The following is a 17,914-nucleotide window of genomic DNA, read 5'->3' as shown; positions in this document are numbered from 1 at the left end:
TGCTGAAGAATTATTTCATTAGGGGAAGGTAAAATGTTAGTCTTGGCGATACAAGAGTTATTTGGTCCTTGCAGAGTGCATCCCTGATCTTGAACATTTATGTGATTTTTGCTTCTAATTAAATAAAATTCTGTCACCTTTTCCATTTCTAATTTAAATTTCACGAAGCTTTTAAAATTCTATCAGACTTTTGATTTAATACTGTATTTATGCTCACAGAGGTCATCTCATTAACTGTAGCTTAGTTAATGCTAGAATATTGCTTGCTATTTTATGGAACAATCTTTACAAGAGTCTTGCTATATCTCTGTTCCGTTAGCTCAGCGCCAGCTGTTGCTTTGGTTACAGTGTTCCTGTTTTGGCAAGCTTTTAGGGATCCTAAACAACCAGGCTTCTTTTTTGACTATATTCTTAAGGGATTTTATTTTCCTCCCATGTAATGCTAAAGAGATGTTGAAAAAGAAAGGAAAAAATTACATCATATGTATTTGTTTCCAAAGCTGAAGGAATAATTTTAGTTTAATAAAGAAAATGGTTGTGCCATCTCCTGAAATGTTTTTGAAGAGGTAGAAGTCTATCTTGACCTATTTATGAAATTAGCCTTTTACTCTATTACATGTTTTTCATTTACTCTTATATTACAGTTTATGAAGTTGGGAAATTTCATATAAGATTAAGTGATTTATTGAAGGTCACAGTGACAATTTGTAGAAAATTATTCTTAGAATATTGACTCTCGTTTAAAGAGAAGACATCATCTCGAAGACATCACTACTTTTTCAGTAGAAGTTTATCTCTTTCTAGAAAGCACGGTATTTTTCAAATGTATCTATTCTTTTTTGAGATCTCTTACAAATACCTGCAAAACTGATATAATCTGGAAATGTAGAGTCAAATGGTGACAGGATGATCTGTTTCAGAGTATGGATTAGGGGATGATAGGGCCAAGGCCTAGAGTCAGCCTGCCACTTAGCAACTGTGGGTCTACCTTTTGATATCTTAGTTTCCTAACTGTAAAATGAGCATCGTAATAGTTATTCCAATATAACTATTGCAACACAGTTCCAATACACAGTTATGTTGTGTTGACGAAATAAAATCATTGGTTATAAGGCCATTTTAATCATTACTGTCTGGGGAGAAAGCGTCTCCATATAGTACACTGTTTCCACAGTTGAGAGTGGACAGTGCAATGAATGTGGCCCTCCCAAGGTTCACAGAGTGCCAGGAATGAGCCTGGTTTTTTTTATAAAGGAGGGGAGGCTGGGTAGGTGGTGTAAGGAAACAGAGAAGTCCTAGAGCTGATCCTGAAGCATTGAGAAAAGAGGCCCAGAAAGCAGGCAGTTCCAAGTTGAGTAGCTGATTAAATTATTCACAGTGTATTTGTCAGGATTATCTGTGGAATGATAAAGAGGATCCTATTAAGCACAATTTGTGATTTTTCTGATTTAAACCATGCAAAAGTTGTGATTTGCAGGAGAGAATGGGGAGCCAGGTGAATGAGGCAAGGAGTTGATTAAGTGTCTACTGCTGAGTTAAAACCATCAAACTTCCCAGAGAACACAGGGACCCTGAGTACTAGGAAAGAGTTTTTTCCTGGGCACTTTTCAGGGAGACTTACCTTGTATACAAGCAAGATTGGCTGGCCTATTTGTACAGAAAGATAAAATAAGTACCGACCTCCCAACAATGACCTGTAGGTTGCTAGCATTCATGCTGAGGTTGTATCAGTTTGCATTAATATTCAAAATAAGAACCAGGTGACTTATTCTGAGAATCACCCCCTATTTTTCTTATTTAAGTAGCCTTTCTTGGTAGTTCCCATTGTGGTTCAGCAGTAAAATACCCAGCTAGTATCTCTGAGGATGCCTGTTCCATCCCTGTCCTCACTCAGTGGGTTAAGGATCTGGTGTTGCCTTGAGCTGCGGTATAGGTTGCAGATGCACTTTGGATCTGGAGTGCTGTGGCTCTTGCTGGCAGCTGCAGCTCTGATTCTACCCCTAGTCTGGGAACTTACATATGTCATGGGTGTGGCCCTAAAAAAGCAAAGTAAATAAATAAATAACCTTTCTTTCATCAAGTAATGATAGTGGATAATTTTCTTAAATGTTCTTACTAAGCAAAGTAGTAGCATTCATTGGTCATTCTCCTACTTACTTTTTAACTTTATTTTTCTGTTTAAAGAAAACCAGACTTTTCTTAATTGGTACTTACAATTATTTGCAAATAATAATTGTTATTTAGGAAAAGCATTAACTTTTTTTTAATTTATTTTTTACTGTTATTTCCCCCCAACACACTTATTTTTTTCACTGTACATCATGGGGACCCAGTTACACATACATGTATACATAATTTTTTTCTCCCATTGTCATGCTGCGTTGTATCTAGGCATAGTTCTCAGTGTACACAGCAGGATCTCATTGTTAATTCGTTCCAAAAGCAATAGTTTGCATCCGTTAACCTCAAGCTCCCAATCCCTCCCATTCCCTCCCCCTCCCTCCAGGGAAACCACAAGTCTATTCTCCAAGTCCATGATTTTCTTTTCTGTGGAAAGGTTCATTTGTGCCATATATTAGATTCCAGATATAAGTGATATCATATGGTATTTGTCTTTCTCTTTCTGACTTACTTCACTCAGTATGAGAGTCTCTAGTTCCATCCATGTTGCTGCAAATGGCATTATTTTGTTCTTTTTTATGGCTGAGTAGTACTCCATTGTGTATATACACCACATCTTCCTAATCCAATCATCAGTTAAGGGACATTTGAGTTGTTTCCATGTCTTGGCTATTGTGAATAGAGCTGCAATAAACATGTGGGTGCATGTGTCTTTCTTAAGGAAAGTTTTGTCCAGACATATGCCCAAGAGTGGGATTGCTAGATCATATGGTAGTTCTATGTATAGTTTTCTAAGGCACCTCCATACTGTTCTCCATAGTGGTTGTACCAGCTTACATTCCCACCAGCAGTGCAGGAGGATTCCCTTTTCTCCACATCTCCTCTAGCACTTGTTATTTGTGGACTTATTAATGATGACCATTCTGACTGGTGTGAGGTGGTATCTCATGGTAGTTTTGATTTACATTTCTCTAATAATCAGCGATGTTGAGCATTTTTTCATGTGCTTGTTGGCCATCTGTATATCTTCCTTGGAGAAACCTCTATTCAGGTCTTTTGCCCATTTTTCAATTGAGTTGTTGGTTTTTATGCTGTTGAGTTGTATAAGTTGCTGGTATATTCTAGAGATTAAGCCCTTGTCATTTGCATTGTTTGAAACTATTTTCTCCCATTCTGTAAGTTGTCTTTTTGTTTTCTTTTTGGTTTCCTTTGCTGTGCAAAAGCTTTTCAGTTTGATTAGGTCCCATTGGTTTATTTTTGCTTTTATTTCTGTTGCTTTGGGAGACTGACCTGAGAAAATATTCATAAGGTTGATGTCAGAGAATGTTTTGCCTATGTTCTCTTCCATGAGTTTGATGATGTCTTGTCTTATGTTTGAACTTTAAAATCAGACATTTTAATGTTTGAATCCCGGCTCTGCCATTTATTCTTTTTTTGTTTTGGAACTTCAGCTAACTTCTCTACTCTTCAGTTTTCCCACCTTTCATTAGGGAGCAATAGTAGCTATTTGGAATGTTTTTTTGGGGAAAGATTAGACATCACCTGTGTAAAGCCCCTAAAATAATGCCTGGTTCATAATAGGGCCTTACTGTATGACTACAGCAGAAACATTATTTTTACTACAATTATCCAGATCCCTTGGCCTTCTTACTAAACCTATCAAATTAGGCTGTCTGAAGATGAAATCCAAGCATCCGTATTTTTATTTTATTATTATTATTATTGCTATTTTAGGTCCACACCTGAGGCATATAGAGGTTCCCAGGCTAGGGGTCAAATCAGAGCTACAGCTGCTGGCCTGCACCACAGCCACAGCAATGCAGGATCCGAGCTACGTCTGCAACCTATGCCACAGCTCACAGCAATGCCAGATCCTAACCCCCCCAGCAAGGCCAGGGATTGAACCCACATCCTCATGGATCCTAGTCGGGTTCATTAACCACTGAGCCATGAAGGGAACTCCTGTATTTTTAAAATTGTGTCAAAATACACATAACATAAAATTTTACCATCATCATCCTCATTCAGTGTACAGTTCTGTAGTGTTATGTAGGTTTGCATCATCACGTATCCATCTCCAGAGCTCTCTTCGTCTCCCTGAACTGAAACCCTGTAACCACTAAACAACTCCCATTCCTCTCTGTCCACTGGCCCTTGGCAACCACCATTCTATTTTCCGTCTCCATGGATTTGTCTACTCTAGACACTGTCTTCACATAAATATAACTATCTTCATAAAATGTAATCATATGGTATTTTTTGAGACTGATTTATATTACCTAGCATAATGTGCTTGAAATTATCCATGTTGTAGCATGTGATATAATTTCTTTCCTTTTTAAGCCTGAATAATATTTCATTACATGATTACCACATTTTCTTGATCCATTCAGTGAACACTTGAGTTGCAAGCATATGCATTTTTACTAGGGCTACTGTCTTATTAAATTACCACAAAATAGGTGGCTTAAAACAACAGAAACTTATTCTGTCACAGTTCTAGTGGTTAGAAATCCAAATGAAGGTGTTGCCAGGGTCATGGTTCCTCTGAAGGCTGTAGGGAAGAATCATGTCTGGCCTCTAGTGGCCCCAGTCAGTCCTTGTAGTCCCATGGCTTATAACTGTTATCACTCCATTCTCTGCCTCTGTTGTCAAGTGGCCTTTTTCACTGCATGTAGTATTCTCTCATAAGAACATCAATCATTGTATTGAGAGCTTACTGTAATCCAGTATGACCTCATCTCAACTTAATTATACAGCTGCAAAGACTCTGCCCCCAAGTAAGGTCGTATTCTGAAGAGTTGTCTGGACATGAATTTTGAGGAGACATATTCAACCCACTACAGTCTCTAAAATTTAATCTGTTTGGAAAGCATTTAAACATCTGGCATCTTGGTCTGCCATAACAAACAAGACTGGATGGCTTAAGTAGCAGAAATTTATTTTCTCATAGTTTTGAAAGCTGGAAAGTCCAAGATCAAGTTCTGCTGAAGGCTCTCTTCCTGACTTGCAGACAGCCGTCTTCTCTCTCTGTCCTTACATGTAGGGAGCGTGCACAGGCTTTCTGATGTCTGTCTCTCTCTCTTTTTTTTTAATAATGATTTTTATTTTTTTCATTATGGCTGGTTAATAGTGTTCTGTCAGTTTTCCACTGTGCAGCAAGGTGACCCAGTTACACATACATATATATGTTCTTTTTCCTCACATGATCATGCTCCATCATAAGTGACTAGATATAGTTCCCAGTGCTATACAGCAGGATCTCATTGCTTATTTATTCTAAAGGCAATAGTTTGTATCTATTAACCCCAAATTCCCAATACTTCCCCCTCCCCCTTGGCAACCGTAAGTCTGTTCTCCATGTCCATGAGTGTCTTTTCTGATGTCTCTCTTTATAAGGTCACTAATGCCATCAGACCAGGGACCCTCATGACCTCATCTAACGCTAATTAGCTCCCTCACCTCAACATACTATTGTCGGAGTCCCCATCGTGGCGCAGTGGTTAACGAATCCGACTAGGAACCATGAGGTTGTGGGTTCGGTCCCTGCCCTTGCTCAGTGGATTAAGGATCCGGCGTTGCCGTGAGCTGTGGTGTAGGTTGCAGATGCGGCTCGGATCCCACGTTGCTGTGGCTCTGGCATTGGCCGGTGGCTACAGCTCCGATTCGACCCCTAGCCTGGGAACCTCCATATGCCACGGGAGCGGCCCAAAGAAATAGCAAAGACAAAAAAAAAAACAAAACAAAAAAAAACCATACTATTGTCGTATTGTCATTGACATAGCCTTGGGAGTTAGACCCTCACTGAATTAGGGTGGGGGTGGGGAGCAGGGAGCTGGGACAAACGTTTAGTCCATTACAGAATTGAAAACCAAAATACATATTTCAGGAGTTTCTGTCGTGGTGCAGCAGAAATAAATCCAACTAGGAACCATGAGGTTGTGGGTTCGATCCCTGGCCTTAGTCAGTGGGTTAATGATCTGGTGTTGCTGTAAACTGTAATGTAGGTCGAACATGCAGCTTGGGTCCTGCGGTGCTGTGCTGTGGTGTAGATCAGCGGCTACAGCTCCAATTCAGCCCCTAGCCTGGGAACCTCCATATGCCTCAGGTGCAGCCCTAAAAAGCAAAAGCAAAAGCAAAACAAAATACATATTTCACATTAGGCAATATTTGGGAAGGCCATTACTTTTAAAAGTAGTGATAGGTAATTATGATTGTGCATACACATTCACATAAAACTTGCTTATATTGCCTTGAGAAAAAATTACACAAATTTATGATTATTTAATAGTTTAAATTTCATCTGTCATTTATTTAATCTATTATCTTTGCCCCAGAAAAAACCGTGAAGCATTATAGAATGATATTTTAGCTTTTTTTTTTTTTTTTTTTTTGTATTTTGTCTTTTTGTTGTTGTTGTTGTTGTTGTTGCTATTTCTTGGGCCGCTCCCGCGGCATATGGAGGTTCCCAGGCTAGGGGTCGAATCGGAGCTGTAGCCACCGGCCTACACCAGAGCCCCAGCAACTTGGGATCCGAGCCGCGTCTGCAGCCTACACCACAGCTCACGGCAACGCCAGATCGTTAACCCGCTGAGCAAGGGCAGGGACCGAACCCGCAACCTCATGGTTCCTAGTCGGATTCGTTAACCACTGCGCCACGACGGGAACTCCTATTTTAGCTATTTAAGCATAGACCTTTTCTGATCTACATTTTTTTGTCATAATCTCTTTCATTTCCTATTATTTACTTTAGACTTTATAATAAAAATAATCAACAGAAAAGTACATACATCATAAAAGTGCAGCTCAATGAATTTTTCACAAAGCAGATGTACATAACCAGCATTTAGATTAAAAAAACTAAAACCTTACAAGTCTTTCACATGCCTCCCTTTTCAGTTAACAAGTTCGTCCAGGTGATTCTTTTATATATACCAAAAGTTTGAAGGCAACTCAGACTTTACACTTCTAGATTTGTGTAGTTCTCTTTCAGGTGTTAGATTAGTGGATTTAGTTGTCCTTCTATGTGTTTTCATTAAACTCTCCATTGCTCCTCTCATTTATCACAGTAGATTCTTTTGTTTTGTTTTGTTTGTGGTCTTTTTAGGGCCACACCTGAAGCATGTGGAAGTTACCAGGCCAGGGGTCGAATCAGAGCTGTGGCTGCTGGCCTATACCACAGCCACAGCAACTCGGGATCTGAGCCACATCTGTGACCTACACCACAGCTTACGGCAATGCCGGATCCTTAACCCACTGAGCGAGGCCAGGGATCAAACCTTCGTCCTCATGGATGCTAGTCAGATTCATTTCTGCTGAGCCACAATGGGAACTCCTATCATAGTAGTTGCTAATTGCTGCTTTAATGTCTTTATCTTCCATTAGACCATAGATATTGAAAGGTCAGACAACAATGTATTTGCTTTCTTTTTTCATTACTGATGTCTTGTACAGTGCTAGTATGGAGTGAATGATACACGTTGAAAGATAGTAAAATCACTGTGTTTTACTATTTGTAAGAGTAATAGAATTCATCTAGTTCAGTCCCCTCATACACATGAGGGAACTAAAAACCTATAATTTATTATCAATCACAGTCCAGAAAAAGCCTCTGGTCAAAAATACGTGGTATTTGTCTGTTTTGAGGAAGAATGGTGCGGAAGGGACACTAATGTTCTTTATCGTTAGGAGATGCTGTTCATTTAAATTATAGCTTGACTAAATTATTTCATTTCCAATTTTTTTGATGGTCCCAGTTTTAACTTTGCTGAGAATATTCTATCATCCTAATTTCTGTCCTCTCACCAATTCTGTTCTTTATTCCCTTAAAGATTTATAGTTTCTAACACCTCATTTTCATTATGTATTATGTCAATTTAGCTTGCTACTCAGACTACGTTCCTGTGATTATTCATCTCAAAAGTGTTCTCATTTCCTACCAAGAATGTCTCTTGGCACCTTGGACCCAGCGTCTCTAACAGCTAGTACTTGATTAGCAGTGGCCTTTCGCCCTCCCATCCCACCACTCTCCCCCCCACTCACCCAGGTGATCTCCCTCTTTGGATTATCCTTTTTCTTTTTCCATGCTTTTAGTCCCCCACACTTGAAGCTTCAGTATATGGTAGATTGTTTCTTACCTCCTGTCCATTGTAGTCAGTCAGTGTCCAGTTTCTTTTCAGTGTTTCCGAATCTTTTATTCGGTCCTGTTCTTTGTATTCTCATCCTAACTCCCTAGTTCAAGCTATGGTTCCTTTAAAAAAAAAAAGAAATATTGCCTCAGCTAATGTAATTATTTTTACTTCCTCAAATAACATAGATTATAATATTTAGAAAACATGAATGACTTAACTAATACCAATGTATAATATGGAAATTTCGCAGAATGCTATTCCAGGTTGTCAGTGACCAGACCCTTATTTGCCTGAATAACATTATCCTTTTTTTTTTCCATGTATGCAAAATTCCAGGCAATAAAACCTGTATATGACTCAAGCATACTTTGTAGCTTTCCTCTATTAGTTCTCTGTTTATTGTGTTCTTTTTACCAAAAAATTCTGTCTTCACATGAATAAATGATTCTTATTTTTCAAAGTCTTACAGAGTCATCTAGTCGGGTGGTTACCAAATGTTGGTTCCCTGGTGGCTACATCTGAAGAACTTTGAAAATACAGTAACCAGGCCTCAATCTGAAGTTAGAATTCTAACTAGTGGACTTTGAATTTTTTGAGTTGAGGTCTTGTTGGCTACATTTCTATTAAAAAAAGTTCTTCAGGTGGCTTTGGGATTCCTTCTTTCATCAGTCCTCATCATTTTTAAATTTATAAATTGGACATGAGGAGAGAGCTGAGTCCCTCAGAGTTACTTAAATAGGATCTATTGGGTAACTTTACTTATTTCAGTGCTAACTAAAGATGAGGTGATAAGAATTTCTTAGGAACTGGAACAAAGACTATTCTCAGCATTAAGAATTTTTTTAGAATATTAATAAATGATCTGAGGGAATTCCCGTCATGGTTTAGTGGTTAACGAACCCAACTAGTACCCATGAGGACTTGGGTTTGATCCCTGGCCTCGCTTAGTGGGCTAAGGATCTGACATTGCTGTGAGCTGTGGTGTAGGTAGGAGACACGGCTTGAATCTAGCATCGCTATGGCTGTGGCATAGGCTGGCAGCTCAGCTCCAATTTGACCCCTAGTCTGAGAATCTCCAAATGACACAGGCGTGGCCTCGAAAAGACAAGAAGAAAATAAATTATCTGAGAACCAATGTTTTCTATTACTCAGATACTGAATATCAGGCATTTTATATTAGTTACCTCAGTAGTCTTTTCAACATTCACACAAATACATTAGCAAACTACATCAGAAAGTTTACTTGTTCACTTCCTCAACTGATAATTCTTGAATACCTATCTTTCTAGCACTTGTACTAGAAGCTACCAGTATAGCACTGAACAAAAACTTGGACCTTCCCTCAGAGATATTAAAATCTGATTAAGAATAAACATTAATTATGTAAAGTAAAATTGTATCAGTGATCAGTTGTCCCAAGGCACATGGCTTATCTATAGCACAGCTGGGTTTTTGTCCTTAGACTATCTAATTTTAAAACACCACATTCTTTCCACTATACTATGATGCCAGCAGATCAAAGTAAAGGTAATGAAAGTTTGTTGAGCTCCTCTTCCTATCTTCAGTGCTAGATCAGCTATACAGATTATTTCATTTACCTCTGAGGCTGATGCTATTATTTGCGTCACTGAGCAAATGAGGAAACTAAGTCTCAGGGAGGTTAAGTAATTTGCTACCATTTTGGCCACAAATGTGAGGGCTTGAATTTGGATCTAAATGTGACTCCAAAGTCTGAAATAGAAATAACAAAAGCTTGTAATAGGATCAACAAAGTCAAAAGGTGGTTATAAGGATCAACGAAGTTAAAAGTTGGTTTGATAAGATTAATATATGTTGATAAACATTGAAAAAAACTGATGAGAGGAGGAAAACTATTTGTTAAAAGAGCCGCAGATCACCAGTACTAAGAATTAAAAGAATTGATCTAATTATAGATCCAACAGAAACTAAAAAGTTAATAAGAGAATATTAGACATAGCTTTATACCAATAAATTAGAAAATTTAGATGAAATTGTGAAATTTCTAGAAAAACAGCCTACCAAAATAACAATGGGAAAATTAGAAAATCTGAGTAGTCTTACTGACAAAATTGAGTTTTTAAGTCATTAAACACTTTTATAGAAAACTGCCAAGACAGGTAGCTTCACTGGTGAATTCATCCATGCACTTAATAAATAAACTAGTGATATATAAACGGTCCAAGAGTTGAGAAAGAGTGAACAGTTAACTATTTTTTAAGGCCAGTGTAAACTTGAAATCAAAATAAGAATATTATGAGGAAGAAAAATTACTAGCTATCTTAAAAATTGATTGAAAAATACTAAACAAATATTAGCAAATATAATTCTGGGATATCTGAAAAGGATAATTCATCATGACCAAGATGGCTTTAGTTTAGTTTAGAATTAGAATGTAATTTCTTCAATAAAGAAAAAATTGATAATCTCAACACATACAGAAAGAGCATTTAGTAGAATTCAGCACCAGTCTATGAAAAAAATACTCTTGGTAGACCAAGAATAGAACTTCCTTAATTCACTTTTGTTACTTCTACTCAGCAGGTTACTGAATATCCTAGCAAGGGATAAGAAAAAGCAATAAATGAAGAATGACTGTAAAGGAAGAAACACAGATTATTCAAAGATAACATGATAATGCAGGAGGATGAATGGATAGGCTAAGGTAGATTTCTACTCTGAAATACTCCATAGTAGTGAAAATGACAGCTATTGCTACCTGCAATGACATGGATGAATTTTACAAATAAGATATTGACTAAACAAAGACAAACGTAAAATAATACTTTATGGCTCTATTTATGTAAAATTCAAAAACAGGTCAATCTAATGAATGGTGTTAGAAGTTATGATAGTCATACTATCTGGGGGTTTGGGATTGGCAGATACACACTCTGGTATATGGAATGATTGGCCAAAGGGGACCTCCTGTATAACACAGAGAGCCGTACACAATATTCTATAATCATCTCTGTGGAAAAGAATTTGAAAGAGAATGGATATGTGTACATGCATAACTGAGTCACTTTGTCGTTCAGCAGAAATGATCACAACAGCTGTACTTCAATAATACTTTAACAAAGGAAATTACAGGAAAAAAAAGTAGATGATGAAAAGAAACTTGATCTTCGTAAAAATGTAGAGTGGAACAAAGAGGGGAGTCAGAGCCTTTATGTAAGGCAGTGAGTTTAATATTTATGTGTTCATGGCTGACTCATGGCTAAAATTAAAAACTTGAAACTGTACTCAAAAAAAAAAAAGAACAGTTGTGTTTAGAGTTTCAATGAATTATGTCTAAATAAATATACTTCATCCATGAATGTTTGTCCTAAAAAAAAAAATAGTATTTAGAGACATGCAGTTGGGGAAACTATACAAGATTGACAGGTTCTGCTAATACTTGTTTTCATGGTATAGGTGGTAGTTACATAGGTGTGTTCATTTTGTGATAATTTTTTTTTCATCTTTTTAGAACCGTACCTACGGCATATGGAGGTTCTGAGGCTAGGGGTCAAATCAGAGCTGTAGCTGTTGGCCTACCCCATAGCCACAGCAACGTGGGATCTGACCCGCATCTGCAACCTACACAACTCTTGGCAACGCCGAATCCTTAACCCACTGAACGAGGCCAGGGAGTGAACCTGCATCCTGCATCCTTATGGATACTAGTCAAATTTGTTTCTGCTGAGCCATGATGGAAACTCCCCATTTTGTGATAATTCTTAAAGCTATGTTTATATAATTTAAAAATTCCTCTGTATGTGTATTAAAGAATTTTATCTCAAATTATTATTTAGATAATAAATTTATTTCTCAAGTAACAGATGATATGTTTATATTAAACTGTGAGTATGAATTACTGGCATTAATAGAAAAACTGGCATTAATAGAAAAAGCAAGCTTAAAATTACATCTAGAATTTTTCTAAGTAGTATAAATTATTATACTATTGCTAGTATAGCAATAGTATAATAATTTGCTATATTAGATGCTTTTTATTGAAGTATGTTTGACATTTCATGTTGGTTTTAGTACAACAGTGATTTGACATCAAATACATTACTAAATGATCATCATGATAGGTCTTATTACCATCTGTTATATGCAAATTATCACAATATTGTTGACAGTATTTCCTAGCTATACACTACATCCCTGTGACTTATTTATTTTGTAAGTGAAAGTTTGTACTTCTTAATTCCTTTCACCTACTTCACCTAACCCCTCAAGCTCCCTCCGCTCTGGCAACCACCAGTTTGCTCTGTGTATCTCTGTCTGTTTCTGTTTTGTTTGGCTTGTTCATTTGTTTTGTTTTTTGCACTCCACATATACATGAGATCATAGAGTATTTATCTTTCTGACTTATTTCACTAAGTATGAACCCTCTAAGTGCATCCATGTTGTCGCTAATGTCAAGATTTCATTCTTTTTATGGTTGAATAATACTGCAGTGTATCTATCACATCTTTTTTATCCATTTATCTATCGATGGATAGTTACTTCCATATATATTGGCTGTTGTATAACACTTCAGTGAGCATAGAGGTACATATGTATTTTTGAATTAGTATTTTTGTACTCTTTGGCTAAATACCCAGAAGTGGAACCACTGGATTTTAGGGCATTATTTTTAACTTTCTGAGGATCCCTGTACTGTTTTCCATAGTGGCTGCCTCAGTTTATATTCTGACTAACAGTGTACAAGGGTCTCCTTTTTTTTCCCACATCACTGCTAACATTTATTTGTCTTTTTGATCATAGCCATTCTGATATTGTATGCTTCTTTAATAATGCATTGTACATGTTACCATTTTGAAAAGGTTTTAGTTAATTTTTGGAGTAGGAACTTATAAAGACTCCATTTTAGTTAGATCTTTGAAGTGAAATATGACCATTAACATAAACATATAATTTTCATGGAATTCCCTGGTAGTTCAGTTAGTTAAGGATCTTGTGTTGCCACTGCTGTGACGCGGGTTTGATCCCTGGCTGGGGAACTTCTGCATGTCATGGACACGGAAAATAAAACAACACACAGAAAAATTCCCCCCCAAAAAAATGTACATTTAACTTTCAGTGTGCATTCATTGTAAGCTGTTGAAGTTACAGAATTAATTGTACATCACTGAAACCCTATATGTTGAGGAACTTCTTTTCAGGTCCTTTGAGGATAATAAAGGCAATAAATATAATTTTATTGTATGTATCTCTATTTCTAGTTTCATAAGATGGAAATAGTCTTCGAAATTGCTCAAGCAATGCTTTTTTTAGACTATGTAGACATTTGAATAGTGATAGGAAAAATTTCTTTTCCTTCTTCTAATTTTGATTCTTGATATCCACTGAAAAGTAAGAGAAGAAAATCACTATGGATGGAATGGAACTAATAGCAACCCAAAGTGCTATACCGTGTATTTTTAGTTAATAATTTTGTATAAAATAGCTGTCTCCCTTTTTCTTTATTAGTACATTGATACAGAATTGACAGTATAGCCTAGATAAAATTCTATTATAATCATATCAAATTGAATTTGTTTCATTAAAATATATTTTAGTAGGAGGCAATGTCCATTGGCTTCTTTTTCTTGTCTAATTTTTTAGAAAATCTAAAATGGATATTGGCATTCACCAGCCATGTTTCCTGATATTTTCCTTAAGCTGATTCTTCTCTACCTCTGAGAGAGAGTGTGTGTGTGTCTGCCTGCCTGCCAGCATATACTATTACTAACACCAGTAGATTTCAGAAATAACATTTTTTCTTATTTGTAAACTTAACAGTCAAGAAAATGTTAGTGAAATTACTTAACTTTTTAACTATATGCCATTAATAACAAACACTGAATCATAAATTAAAGAGAAATTTCAGCTGTTTGGGCCTAGATATATATACTGCTGTACAAGATCTGTCCTGATGATTCAGTCATTTACTTAGTGACAAGTCCAGCAAACTATTTATATCACTGTGGACCTAAATCTATTCATCAAGAGTATTTCTGCTACCCATCTCTTTACTTACCTCTCTCTGCTTCAGTCACTCTGCTCCAGCCACCATCATGGCCTAATTGCTGTTTCACTAGCTACCAAGCACAATTTACCCTGTACTTTGGTTGGTGACTTTGCCCAGAACTGTATTTCCTCATATCCTCCTAAGATTTCCTACCTTACTGGGTGCAGGATTCTGTTTATGTATCATTCTAGAGGTGACTTCTCTGACTTTTCCCTCTGTATTATTCCATATCATTCTTTCTTCTTACTCCTTCCCTTTTGCGGCATTTATCACTAGCTGCTATTCTATTTATTTTTTACATATTTCTCAGTAAATATAAGATCCATGAGGGCACCTACTCAGTTGGTTTTATTTATTACTGTATTTCTAGCACATAGAAGCAAGATAGACCCATAGTGAGAACTGTTTAAATATTTGTGATTTGAATAAATAAATGAATGAGAAATGTAATGAATAATAGTATCAGTCTGCATGGCTCAGTCCTCAGTTAACTGCAGAATTCATTTATTTATTCTGTAAATGAATGTAGGGTTCTTTTTAGTTCCAGCATGGCTGTCTTCATAAGGATTGGTGATAAAATTTAAATACGCTCTAATAACATAAAAGGTTTTTGATTTTGTTATCTTTTGACAGGGAAAAGGAAAAGGGAGAAAGTCATACATGTGGTATTGAACTTTATCTTTTATGAAATAAATGACTAAAAGTAATATATGTTTCAAATACATTGCCTTTGCTCTTGTCTGTGATAATTTTAAGATATGGTAGTAAAAATAAAACAATAAAATAAGGTAGTAACTGTTCAGGTGCCACTTAAAGTTGTGGATTCATGCTGGTTTTGTTTCTTTTCCTATTTATATCTATTCCCAACCAACCCCACCACCACGTTTTTAAAGAATCCAACCCAGGTCGGAACAGCTCTTCAGGTTTTCCATAATCTTGGAACTTTGAAGGATACTATTACCAGTGTCGTGGATGGATATTGTGCTACCATAGAAGAAAATATCAACAGTGCGTTAGACATCAAAGTTTTGACTCAGCCTTCCCAGTCAGCTCTGAGAGGTATGGATGCGGTTTATATTTAGCTTCTTTATTTATTTATAACTGAGAAGTTCTTTGAATAGTATGTGAAACACTCAAGTCTCAAAGTAATCCAATGACTCATTTTTTAGTAGACAGAAAATGAGAGAAGAAATTATGTTTTAGAATTTATTTATAACTTTTTTGTCTAATCAGTGACTTGAACTGGCCAATTGGTATATTCAGAACTTCTAGATAAAAACTATAAACTGTGTCTTCTTTTAGTTCAGAGGAAACAGATGCAAGGAAAAAAAGAAACATTTTTTTTTTTCTTTCTGAAATCCTTATCCTCATATGTACTTACTGAGGCAGAAAATATTTTTTAAGGAAATACGATCTCTATCTCATCTTTCTGAGCTTTTTCTCCTGATTCTGGTACTCAGGAGCAATAATGGCTAAATATAGTGGAGATAGAAGCTGATCAAAGCTTTGGGAACATTACAACTACAGCAAACTCTAAAGAAAACAAAATGCAGTAGATTCACAGTGGGGTAGGTCGATTCAAGGTAGCAGTCCTAAGCCTTTTCCTGCCAAAACATGCATGATGATGACATCCACTTGTGTAACACACTTCATACACAGGAAAGATTACACTTTTTGTGTACATCTCATTTTTCTAAGCGATGCAAACTCTGCACTTCTCTGCCTATGGTCTGTCTGCTGTGCAGTTAATATGGATGAACTGGGCTTGCTCCTAGGAGAGACCAAGTGCTCTTTGTTTATGTTAGATTCCATCCCTCACAGCCATTCCTTAAAAGATCCCCTCTGTCTGCCACATCATTGGTTTTTCTTTTATTATGTCTCTTTCCCATCACATAGAGTCATGCTATTTATTGTATCTTCTGTGTAAAGACGGGCAAACACATCTATCTTGACTCCATTTCTTCCTTCAGTTTTCTGTCTGATTTCTTCGTAGTACAGACAAAGTCCCGAAAGTGTTGGCTATACTGTTGTCTCCAGTTTTTTTCTCTTCCTATTTTTCTATTGAAGAAGATACTCTAATATCATAGAGTTGTCCTCAAGGATAAATGACACATGTAAAATTAATAACAGAGTTCTTGATACAGGGCTACTATTTAAAAAATTGCAACCATTGATTATTATTTTTATGTTTGTTATATAAACACAGCCTTAAATAACACAGGATATATGTCACTCATAAATAATTTGCACTAGATAAAAAGAGATAAAAGAATCTCAGATCTTAAAGGGATTTTCAAAGGTTAGCCCTCGCCTCTGAATAGGTCTGTATTAAGACCATCCCAAAAGGAGAGCTTTGAAAAGAAATTGCCAGAGAAGATTTCACTGTCAGCTTTTCCCTGCAATTATTCTCAGAAAGTTTGATCTAATGTTTAAATTTCCAGAAGCAGTTTAATCTCATTCCCTCCTGTATTGTCAAGAATAGAAAAAATTGAAAGCAGTTATTCTCATGCTGTCAGTCCTAATGTATGCCCCCCCCCCTTTGAAAGGATAAAGAGTTTTAAAGCCTTATTATCATCTGTTGAGGAGTGGATACCATGATTTAATGTCGAAGCCTTAAGCATAAATCCTCTCTTATTTTTAAGAAGAATAACCACTGTTATTTTTTTAATGTTACCTTGGCAGTTTTAATGTTAATTTCCTGATCTTGTCGATTATGTAGTAGAATGTCCTCTTTGTTGGAAATACACATTAAAGCTTTCCTGGGTGATAGGGCATCATGTCAATAACTTATTCCCAAATGATTCAGGAAAAAATATCTTCTCTATATTTTCAAATTTTCTATATGTTTAAGATTGTCTCAAACGTCTAAAAATAAGTAACATTATGGAGTTTCCTAGTGGCTCAGTGGTGAACGAATCTGACTAGGAACCATGAGGTTGCAGGTTCAATCCCTGCCCTTGCTCAGTGGGTTAACGATCTGGCGTTGCCGTGAGCTGTGGTGTAGGTCGCAGACACGGCTCGGATCTGGATCCCACATTGCTGTGGCTCTGGTGTAGGCCAGTGGCTACAGCTCCAATTCGACCCCTAGCCTGGGAACCTCCGTATGCCGCAGGAGCAGCCCTAGAAAAGCAAAAAGACAGAAAAAGACAGGAAAAAAAAAAAAGTAACATTATTATAATTTTAGGGGAAAACATGTTACCCAGGATGTATCCGAAAGTTTATAATTCAATAAGAAAAAGATAAACCACTCAATTGAAAAAATAAAGACTATAAATAGGCAGCTATAGAAGAACACATCCAATAGACAGGAAAAGATGTTCAGCCTCTTTTTAGAGGATATGAATGAGTTAGAAGGGAATACAAATGATGCAAGATGCTATTTCTCAGTCATGAAATTGGCAAAATCTTAATCTAAGATAGGACCAAATATTGGATGAATGCAGAAACTCCTGTACTCTGATTGTTGGAGAATAAAGTGTTTCAACCACTATAGTCAGTTTTATCAAACTGATATCCAAGGTTACACATGGCATACCTTGGGAGTTCCCTGGTTGCTCAGTGGATTAAGGATCTGACGTCACTGCTGTAGCATAGGTTTCAGTCCCTGGCCCGGGAACTTCTGCATGCCACAGATTTG

At 36.7% G+C, this 17,914-nt stretch overlaps 1 protein-coding gene and 1 long non-coding RNA gene across 5 annotated transcripts in view; both read left to right on the top strand.

Moving 5' to 3' along the window:
* The window catches only part of COG5 (component of oligomeric golgi complex 5), a 277,016-nt gene that overhangs the window by 133,465 nt on the left and 125,637 nt on the right, over window positions 1–17,914 (top strand). For all 4 annotated transcript variants that reach the window (XR_014816125.1, XR_014816126.1, XM_021102595.2 and 1 more), the window contains exon 8: window positions 15,171–15,336. Coding sequence is in view for 2 of the 4 variants with exons in the window: in XM_021102595.2 (XP_020958254.2) it covers window positions 15,171–15,336 (166 nt within the window). In the remaining 2 variants the exon portion in view is untranslated. The remainder of the gene's footprint in view (window positions 1–15,170; window positions 15,337–17,914) is intronic.
* LOC146400087 (uncharacterized) lies at window positions 6,593–11,530 on the top strand. Its single transcript, XR_014816132.1, has 2 exons — window positions 6,593–7,333; window positions 9,229–11,530. It is a non-coding gene; the product is annotated as an uncharacterized LOC146400087 (long non-coding RNA).

The sequence above is a fragment of the Sus scrofa genome, chromosome 9 (assembly GCF_054392235.1).
Source record: "Sus scrofa isolate SSC_HxYL_T2T_F1_AM1 chromosome 9, Sscrofa_HxYL_maternal_Yorkshire_Landrace_v2.0, whole genome shotgun sequence".
Lineage (NCBI taxonomy): Eukaryota > Metazoa > Chordata > Mammalia > Artiodactyla > Suidae > Sus > Sus scrofa.
Note: the sequence above shows the minus strand (reverse complement) of the source record. Positions and strands in the feature narration are given on the sequence as shown.